At 38.5% G+C, this 10,938-nt stretch overlaps 1 protein-coding gene and 1 long non-coding RNA gene across 19 annotated transcripts in view; one reads left to right on the forward strand and one right to left on the reverse strand.

The window, feature by feature from the left end:
• Positions 1–1,037, reverse strand: part of kcnt1b (potassium sodium-activated channel subfamily T member 1b) — a 74,476-nt gene extending 73,439 nt beyond the window's left edge. For 3 of the 18 annotated variants that reach the window (XM_019365677.2, XM_019365676.2, XM_019365680.2), the window contains exon 1: positions 796–1,029. In XM_019365677.2, the coding sequence (XP_019221222.1) occupies positions 796–970 (175 nt within the window). In that variant the 5' untranslated portion in view covers positions 971–1,029. Of the gene's footprint in view, positions 1–48; positions 332–795 lie in introns of those variants that run through there. The other 15 variants (XM_025897193.1, XM_019365679.2, XM_019365688.2 and 12 more) reach the window with 13 other exon arrangements.
• Positions 17–8,505, forward strand: LOC112841886 (uncharacterized). The gene is made up of 3 exons (XR_003213312.1): positions 17–154; positions 5,474–5,626; positions 8,061–8,505. It is a non-coding gene; the product is annotated as an uncharacterized LOC112841886 (long non-coding RNA).
• Positions 8,506–10,938: the final 2,433 nt, after the last annotated feature.

Here is a 10,938-nt window from a genome sequence, read left to right on the forward strand (position 1 = left end):
TTACAGCTTCTCTTCACTGTTGTCTCCTGCCATGTAACGTCTGCTTACGCATATGAAGTAACACATCAAGTAAGCGCGCTGTCCAGCGGGTTTCCACGCTGTCCGGACAACATCATCATCCTCATCCTCATCCTTGCTTCCCAGGACACAGCGGGTGAGGGGCGCTGATTTCCCAACCTGAAGTCACCACCGGTGCCTCGCCACCTACCGGACAACCTTGGAATAATTCGTCGTCTGCCGAGGAAACTGAAGCGTTTGATGCTGACAGGAAATTTCTAATTTAAAAAGAGCTTTTAGTGAAATGAAAAAACCCCAATAATAGATTATGCAGTTCTGCGCTGTCACGGTTATTCCCACCCAAAATCATGACAGCGCAGAATTCTTTCAAAGTTATGTCAAGGCAAAAGGCTGGCTAGTATTTATTTATTTATTTCCAAGAAGTGGTATTTAATGGGTAGTGACAGATGTACCTATATATCCAGACACATCTGGTTGGAGAAAAAAAGAGCATTAAAGTTCAACTATTTTTCTACTATTATATTTCCACTGCCACACGATAAATTACATGTGGGGGAGCTTTACTCTTAGCTGCATACTGGTCAGGAAAAAAACAAAAAATCACAACAGTCCCCAAAATTATTAAGTTATTTGTTGATCCTTATAAATATCAATATCGAGCAACATTTTATGGAGCATATACACAGCACGTGTAGAGTCTTGGCAACTTACACTTGCAACATCTTCCTACAACACACAGGGAAAAATTCCATATTTAATATTTCTGTTAAAACATACCTGCAACAGCTGCTCTGTCCTCTGCTATTTGCCTCACAACTGTCCCCCTCACATTGAAGAAAATATTCATTATGTGTGCACAGTGGCACGACTGGGGAGACACCGCTGGTTCCTGTGTGTCTGTGGAAAAGCCGCGCTGCTCTGTGTGTGTTCCTTGTGTTGAGCCTCTCCACATTTCAGCCCATTATTCTCCAGGGGAAAGAGCTCTGAGCGTCATCGTTTTAAAGCCCACACAGCCTCTTATGCTTTCCCATGCCAGCAGTCAGATCTCACTCACTCACTCACTCACTCATCTCGCTAAGGATCTTGATTCCCACAGATTTTCTTCTCCACTTGATTTGTCTGATTTTGTTGGTTTACACCGCAGCGGGCACTTACCCTTCCTATCAGTGGATGTTTACACAAGCTCAGTGATGAAATAGGATGAAGCACTTTATTTACAGTCACTGCTGTGGGTCATTTACAGTCATTTTCTGCATACTTTGAATAGTCTGAGCCACTCGCAAAAATTCAGTGACATGATTAACGTCTACATAAATTTCAAAGATGTCTCTAGCTTATTGAAATAACTCAGAAAGGAGCTGTGATTGGTTACTTTTAACACACTTCACATGAACCATGCCTCATTGTAAGACTAACAACATGCACTTGCTATGTTTTTATCTCCAAATCCGTGCCTTAGCCATGATTTAGCTATGACTAATACCTGTTACTCCACATTAATATTTAATTAGCAAGCTCATGAATTAAAATGAGATCATCTTAAATGGTGCTATCCCTTCAAACACTGATTCACTTTGTCATATTATGAGCATTTTCGTGATTGTCTCATTTTTACTTGATTGTTTTTTTGTTTTTCAGAATTGTATAAAATCTACATTTTAAGTCTGTCAATCCAAAAGTTAACCTATTCTTGAAATCTGCTTTCTACAGATTCATCTGTTTATAATTTGTAGACAACAGACATAAAAGATCAAAACTGGGCAGCATGTAATGTGCTTTAATTTTAGTTAGCTGTCACCATCTTCTAATGCAGCTATGTCTCATTTTGTAGCGAACTCCTCCATTATTCATTTATTCTACTGCCTTTACTTGAACCGTATCACAATGTGTCCCTGAGCCTACATCCATTAGGCTATTTCTCTCTAACACTTCTGTCCTGCTCATATAATATGAGTATTGTTGAGTCTCAGTACAGCGCAGCCACTCTCCCACCTGGATGCTTACTCTTCATGCTTCCAAAGTGTCTAAAAACAGATGGAAAGGGAAACATGCTCAGACAGTGAAGCACCCAGATTCAGCTTGCAGCCTGAAGGCATATATAATATATAGGAGCCATACATGAGCACAGTGCATGAATCACAAAGAGACTATCTATTTGTCTCGCTTATAAGCAACAGCGTATTTTCGTCCTGCATACACTTTCTTTAACATTAATCGATGTAATGTTACATTTGAATTTTAACTAATTTTGGAAGAGACATCTCTCCTCTTTTTTGTGTCTTGATTTTTACTAAAGTAAGAGTCGGTATTTTTCCCTTTAACACCATTATCTGAACCTGCCACATCCAGTGTAATTACATTTACTAAACATAAATGGTTCGAACAATCCAGTTAAACATAAAATTATTTTGATTAGTTAATCCTTCTCCCATATTACCAACGCAGTGTAAACAATAACCCTTCGGGAAAATATTAATATAATATATTGTATCATATCTTATTCAAGATATTTGATGTTTTGTGCATTCATGGCCTGCCGTGCCCTTCATGATGTTTTAATGTAAATACATTTCCTCTTTATAGCTCTCTACTACTAATTGATGTCATTGAATAGTGATTCAGTTCATAGCTTGTTTACATTATGGCTTTCATGTTTCCTGCAAATGTAATTAACAGGGAATCAAAACAAAATTATGTCAGGGCTTATGGCATCATTTGATGCTTGTAGCAATCATTTTGTATTAGTTTTGTCACAAATTCAGTTCTCCTCTTACCTCCATGTGTTGTTTTCATGGCTGTAAACTTCTGTTGTTTTCAGATGGGTGAAACCATCAGATCCTCCTACAGCCAGCAGTGCACCATTGAAGACTAGAAGAGATATCTGATAATACACAAGTAGGATAGAGACACACATATATATACTTTATTGATCCCAGGATTTCAGATTATGTTACAAAGAACTAAGTCTTTGTTTCAGTGCTGAAAACTATCCCAAGTGTTTTCTTAAAGTATCCTCGTTTATCTTATACTGCGCCTGGATGCAGTTCATAGCTCATCCACTGTGGGAAACAAGCCATTTTATTCTCTCTCTCTTTAAGTCCACCCCTTTCATGCAAACTTTCTCCCGACTGATTACCTGTCACATACACAAGGTTTAAACAAGATGTCGGTAGGATTGCTGTCACCAGATAAGCATGACTGATTACGGACATCTGATCTCACTGATATCATACAGAGTCAAGAGTAGAAAAAACTTTTTGAAACTCAAAGTCCGATGCTTGAGATTGTGTCATTAAGGTGCTATTCTCATCAAAAGTAAATAATCTCAACAGTTACTGGAAAGATTTAGCATTTATTTACACTCACATTACACTTCTGGATTAGTCTTTTTTTTGGCTTTAGAACTGCTTCAGGTTTTTGTGGCATAGATTCCACAAGGTGTTGGAAACATTACTCAGATATCTTCGTCCATGTTGACATAACAGCATCACGTAGTTGCTGCAGATGCGTCAGGAATCTCCTGTTCCACCACATCCCAAAAAGTGCTCTGTTGGATTGAGATCTGGTAACTGTGGAGGCCAGTTGTGAAATCATTGTGCAATCAATTGTGAATCGTTGTCATGTTCAAGAAGACAGTTTGAAATAATTTGAGTTTTGTGACATAGTGCGTTATCCAGCGTTGCTGGAAGCAGCCATTAGAAGATGGGTACACTGTGGTCATAAAGGGATAGACATGGTCAGTAACAATAGTTAGGCAGGCTATGATCTTGAAATATTGCTCAGGTGGTACTAAGGGACCCAAAGTGTGCCAAAAAAATATCTGACACATCATTACGCCACCTCAACCATCACTAGGTTGAGCTATTGGTAAAAAGGAGGATGGATCCATGCTTTCATGTTGTTTAGACCAGATTTTGGCTCTACCATCCAAATATTGCAACAAAAATCAAGACTCATTAGACCAGGTAGTGCTTTTTCCAATCTCTGTTTTCCAGTATTGGTGAGCCTGTGTAAGTTGCAGTCTTTGTTTCCTGTCCCTAGCTGGCAGGAGACCACCACCCAATGTGGTCTTCCACTGCTATAGCCCAGCTGTTTTCAGGTTTGACGTGTTGTGCATTCAGAGATGGTCTTCTATATATTTATTTATAAATAAGGGTATTATATTTATTACTTTGCATATTTTGATTTTAAAAAGTGGTTTGTTGACTTGTTTCCTTCCTGTCAGCTGGAGGCAGTTTGGCCATTCTCCCTCTGGCATCAATAAGGCATTTGCACTCAGAGAACTGCCACTCACTGGATATTTTCTCTTTTTCAAGCTACTCTCTGTAAACCCTAGAGATGTTTGTGTGGGAAAATCCCAGTGGATCAGCAGTGGTAGTGTCGTAAGATATGGAGGGAAATACTCAGACTGTGGCATTTTGGTGACTTTTCACAAAGTGTCACTTTAAGGTCACTTAAATAAATCACCTCCAATCATTCCGACAATTCCCCCTAAACCTGTGATTGGCCGAACAGAATTTGTGTTACTGAGCAGTTGAAAATGTGCGCCTAACAAAGTGGCCTGTGAGTGTGCTTTACATTTGTAAAATAAATCTGTGTAGACTTTTCACATTGTACCAAGAGTATCACAGTTTTTCACTCAAATATGTTCAGTCAAATATTTTAGCATATAGTTGGTTTGGCTCAAATTTGATAGATACTTTTATGCCCATAGTGTGAAAATGCCCTCATCCAGCCAAACTAAGGTTGTGACACACAACTGCTAATTGACACTCTGTCCTTAGTGTTTTGTTAAGCTGCCAAAAGCTGGTATGCAATATATGAGATGGTGAGCACTGAAAACATTATACTGTTATCAGTGCTGGATTTGTTTAGTTTTGGTTCCTGATTTATTTTGTCAATACCTGACGTTTTTTCCCCCATCGTCTCCTGAATCTCCTTGTCTGTAGCTCATTTGGTTTGTCTATTTGTGCATCTAATTTCTCAATCAAAATAACCTCCTGTTTTATTTTGATAATTTTTTTTCCTTGGGCATTTGTCTTGTTTTAATTTTTTATCATTGCTTTCCCTGCCCTGATTAGTTTCACTCATGCTCTCTTACTCAGTTTTATACTTTCAGCTCTTTCTTACTCATCTAGCATCCTACATTTGGGTCCTCTAACTTTATAATGAATTCATTTTAATCATCAGCACCATCACAATCCAGTGAAAGCATGCTAGAAAAAGCTTTCAGTAAGAACCCTCTTCATTGCAGTGTAAATTATTAAACAATAAAACAAAAGAAAAATTATGTGATCCTCTCTCATTCATGTCACTCATATTTTCTCGCTCCATATTTTCAGTTTTTATCATTTGTATGCAAACATGCCCAGATGTTTTTTTAGTTTTTTTTTTAGAGAGAACAGTTTATGTCTGTTGTACCGATCTACCCTCTCACTCCTCATGTGTTTCACAGGCATCCACCTCATGGTGTCACGATTGAACCTTTGCAGCTGCATGGAGCTCCAGCTTGAGCTCATCTTTGCCCCCGGCCATGTAGAGGTGTCCCAGGTACACAGCACAACCAGCGCTCTCTCTGGGACTCAGCATGTGGGCGCATATCGACCAGGTACCATCTGCAGGGTTGTACCGCTACACTGGGGAACATTTAGAAGATAGCACAAGTGAGGGGAGGCCATGTATACTATTTAATGCACAACCACATACACTATGTGTGTAGCACTACAGGTAGGGAGTGTTTATGTAGAAAAATGTCCAGGTTGTCATGGGAACGGCTGTGTGGCAGGCAGAGTGTGGACCTAGATGCAGGACCCAGGAGGCAGAAATTAACTCAAAAACTCAGCTTTATTGCTGGAACTTACAGGACAAATCAAAACAAATGCAGAGCAGCACATAAGAAAAAATAAATGAGGACCCTTGGAGCAGGTAAACAAACGGCCATGAGGGAAGGATACAACAAACAACAGAGGGAGACTCAGACAATAAATACACACCAAGTAATTAGAGAGACGGGACACACCAGGGAACACAGCTGACACGTGTTGGGAACACAAAACAAAGAAAGCAAAGCCAAACAGAGTGCACAAGAGACAAGATACTGGCAAAATAAAACAGGAAGTAACTAAACATGGCATCACTAACAGACAAAGACTTGACAGAAGGCATGGGAACACAGGGGAACACAGGGGAAATAGAAAGGGATAACTAAATATTACATAATCAAGAAGATGAACTAGACTGCAAACCGGGGAAATAATAAATGCCAAAGGAAAATGTGAACTGTACTAATATACAGAAGGAGCTAATCTTAAAAACAAGTGTTGAACCCACAGAGAAACACAAAGCCCTGGATTTAAGACCCATAACACAGGTTTTAGTAATCTACTCTACATAATAAGCTAAAAGTGTTTCCTGTAATATATGTACATTTTTCAGTTTGTAAAAAAAGCATGTTGGATATTCCAAGCCAAGATTGTGTCCAAGAACTTGATGGGAACCAAAAAATGGTTGTGGGAATTGCACTGATGAGCACTTCTCACAGACAAAAATAGTTAGGAACAAGTGACCCGTGTTTATCTTTGGCAAGGTTGAAGCGGTTGCCTGTGAATGTGTGTGCAAGTTCAGTTTTTGAGGGTAGAAAGAGGTCAGGTCACAAACAGGGCACTAAATATTTTTTGTGAGTATAGCTTTCCTATATTAACACATACTATTTAGCTTTAGTTTATTCAGCTTTTATTTATTTATTTATTTATTATTCTTTTAGTTTAAAAAAATCTTCATATGAAGGCAAAACAAAATGTGAGGTATTTGTTGCTTCCAACTGTTTAAATGTGGAGGGCTGCAGGTTTGCACAGTGGGTGAAAAAAAGTCTGTCTTAGGAAAGACATTTTTTATTATTATTATGATTAGCTCACATTAATTCATAGTAAATAATTGTTAATTCAACAAGGAGAGATCATGTGAGAGAATTGAACGTGATTTATTGAGTTAGAGAAATTATTAGGCAGGAAAATCTATTAGCCAATTAGAGTCTGATAACCATCATCAAGGACTTAAGTGACTCCAGAGTTTGGATGCTAGTGAAGATGAAGATGGAGGCTCTGACTGAGGTGGGGAGGAGGTGAGCTGCATGAATCAGAATCTAAAAGGGAGACTGACAGAGGACTACTGAGATTTAACGTAAGCAGATCGGCTCAAACGAGGCACGTAAGAAGATGATTGGACTACAGTAATGATGTCAGTATTGAGTTTGAGAATGTGGGTGAGTGGAAGTGACGTAAAGAATCGACTACTAGCCAAACAGCCGGGGATGAATGCAGGTGAGTGATTACAGATTTTCCTTATTGAAGTTAGGCATAATATTCGATTTCAGCCTTTTATCCTGTTGATGTAATCAGTATCTGTGAGGTTTAGGACAAAGATAGTCTTTTGCAATAGCATCGCACACCTGAGTCCTTTCACCATCACTCCCTCCCATTACACATAGGTTACCTTCCAGCACAGCAGCCACAGCTGGTTCTTCTTGTCAGCACCGGTACCTGCTTGGTCCATTTGTTCATTTTTGGATCATATTTATAACAATGAAACAAAGGTTATCGTTTTAGCAAGTGATCTGTCCGTCATTGATATTTTTGTGCAGCTTGAATTCTTTGTTCCTTCCTCTGAGTCAACCTCTTCAGCTTGTCATCAAATTAATGTGAAATGTCAGGTAAATGAGAAAATTATTAGATTAGTTTTAGCTACATTTATAGAATAGTTCTTATTCATAGCACAAACAAGTTTCATACATGGACAGTAAACTAAACACATTAGAAGACTCTGTTAGGAATGGAAGATACATATTTATTTTATTTGCAAACACTAAAGAGAGACCTTTCATTTCAGTGAGAGCTCTTTAAAACAGTCTCATTTGTTTACAGTCTGCACAAAGTGGAATGACAGTTCATTTTGTAAGATATTGACCTTTAGTTTGCACTTATGCTAAAGTATCTCTCTATAGTACTTATGAAAGTAATGCCATCATGTCCTCCACTGGCATACAGGTATCTGTCCATTGCCACCAGACACACTGCACTCTGAGGGTTGTTCAAGGGTGCTACATCTGTACTCCAGCTGTCTGTGTCTGGATTGTACCTGCCAGGATGGAAATCAAAGAGTGGGATGTCAAAGTGTTGGAGGAAGATAATATCAGCTGCTGGCAATGACATTTTGAGAAGACAAATCACAGAGAGATGCTTTCATAGAAACTCGGCTTTTTAAAGTATTTGCAATCTTTGTGCTTTGTGCTACTTTTAAAGTTTTTCAAGCTTACACACAAATAAAAATAGAATAACATTCTATACTGTTCATGGGGCAGTGCAGGAATGTCACCTTTGGTTCATTTCTATCCTTTAGGAGGGTCTTGCAACAGACAGAATTAGTCAAATTGCACATTTACTACAATAGCCAAATACTGTTTTTCCCTTTATATAGCCACAATTTCTTAGTAGCGAGAGAAAATGTTTTAGTTGTGTGGGCATCTGTGCAAACATCTGTCAAAGTGTTTCCTCTCCACGGGAAGGCTATTAAAATTGTTTTCTCTGTATTCAAGGCTCTTAGTTGAAAACCCACATCCTACAAAACAATACTTTCTCCTAATTGGCAAAATTTTGCTTGAGTGGGACATTTGATATTCCCCTGAAATGTCAGAACAGCGATGTAAACACCCTTCAGAGATTAGGTGCAGTCGGCTAAGGGGCAAAAAAAGAGCTAGCAGGATCAATGCATAGAGAGTTGATCATTTGGGAGCAGGTCTTCCCCATACTGTTGTCAAGAGCCTGCTGGGATGATTATTATTGGGTCAGTTGGCTGGCATCCATTTAAGAAATGGCTAACTGTGGGAATTGGGAAATTGGCCAGCTCCTTTGAGATATTTGAAGGAGCTGAAGAAGTAGAGCAAGAAAGAGAAACTCGTTGACTAGTGCACTGTGTGTGTGAGTGAAATGGTTTATTTTGGACTTTCTGGGCCTATGAGAAATAAATACTCCAGAAACATCAGGAGATGGAGAAAATCCTATAAAACAAGAATTTGGGGCAGTCCATCGCTCACTAATAAGATTTTATAATTATGATTTGATTTTACTTTATTTTTTAGACACCTGCATCAAATTTCTGCCTTAATACTGACCTCTTCTGTTGAGTAGTATCAACAACAACAACAACGGCAAATAAATACAAATCTCTCATTCTCCCAAATTCTCCCATTAGTTCTAGTATACAGCATACACAGTTATGCAGTTTAAAGCAGTTGCCTTTCTTTTTATTTAATATGAAACATTGATCTACAGTTTAAGCAGTACTTTAAAAAAAGATAAGTAAAGCTTGCATATATGATTTTTGGCACAGTGAACACAACTTTTAAAAACTCAGGTATCCTTTGAGTGGTTGTGGCATTCTTTAATACTATACAACTCCTCAACATTAGCTCTTTTAAGAGAAGGAAAGCAGGAATAAGTGTAGGGCTAATGATACTCAGTTTTAAGATTACCAGATTCGACATTCAGACATTGTAATGTGTCATGAAGAGAATGAAAGTTATAAGGTAATAGTTGTGTTAGGTTGGTTCGTTGACTGGGAGGAAAAACACAAACACAAACACATTACAGAGAAATGGGATGGTTTTGTAAAGAAAGGAAAATCAAACTTGTGGATCCTGAGAAAAAAGGGAAAGTACGTTAGATTGACTGTATTACACAAACTGATGGGAAATAATTCTACTGAGAAGTCAAGGAGAGTGGCAAACCATCATATCCAGGAAATCTGACCACCCTAGGAGGAATTTGTGTGGGAACGCCGTCATAAATTCACAAATATGACACTGACCTTAAGCATAATTCGAGAAGACCCATTAGATGGTCATTGTGTATAAGACTCATTAACATCTAACCAATACTCTAGGAGGAATAACAATTCTGGTGAATTGTGGAGGTAAGGACAGAGGGTCATAAACATTTTTTTTCTTTCGGCCAGATGAAATAATTACTTGTGGATATTCTTTTATTCCATTCAGGAATGTCTTGCCCTGTAAGTTTTGTACCCTCAGCGTTTGACTTATCTACAAGCCTGCTGCTATATTTGTCAAAACAACCATGAAGTCTAAATTAAATTAAAATTTCACAATGCTATATTCTTGGTCAAAGAAAGTTACATCAACAATAGGACAGAGGTCTTTTAATATATAGACATTTGGACCATATATACTTACACCATCTCTTGCCAGCCTTGGCTTAATGAAAAAGGATCAGCACCCCATAGCCTACTGCCAGCAGTTGGTCCACAAGTCACCGAGTTTGATGTCTCCAGATGACACCTATATTACATTACATGACTTCATTCTTCAGCTCGACCTGGGAGGAATTCTCTGTTTGAGCCAGGCAGCTCATACTTATTAAGAGATGACTTGTATTTCAGAGTGTCACTGCCAGCTCGAGCATGCTTCCTTTCACCTTTCCTTGCTGTGATTGCTTGTGCGAGGTAATGAAATGTCAGGTTGAATCATCTTGTTCCACAAAATTAGCCTAAATGAAAATAACCCATTTCAGTTAAAGCCTCTCATGAAGTCAGCAGTTTAACTGGAAAATGAAATTCGCGAAGCAGCATGAAACAAACACAAACTCAATCTGCTCAGAGGATGACGTGAAATGCTTGCAGTGACAAATCCTTAAAGGGCTTTAAGTGTTAATACCAAGGGAAAAGTTTTGAAGTTATTCCATAGTGTGGCATTTTTAAATAAAACTATTTGCCAGATTAAGACCACTGTACACACATAAGACATTTTAAAACTCTATCTCAACTCCACACATTCCTGTAACATTGCAGGTTATCTTCCCCTACCCACAGTATAGATCATGCTGTCCAGAGTCCCCACAGCTGCACTGACCA

Source organism: Oreochromis niloticus, linkage group LG12, assembly GCF_001858045.2.
Source record: "Oreochromis niloticus isolate F11D_XX linkage group LG12, O_niloticus_UMD_NMBU, whole genome shotgun sequence".
NCBI classification, from domain to species: Eukaryota; Metazoa; Chordata; class Actinopteri; order Cichliformes; family Cichlidae; genus Oreochromis; species Oreochromis niloticus.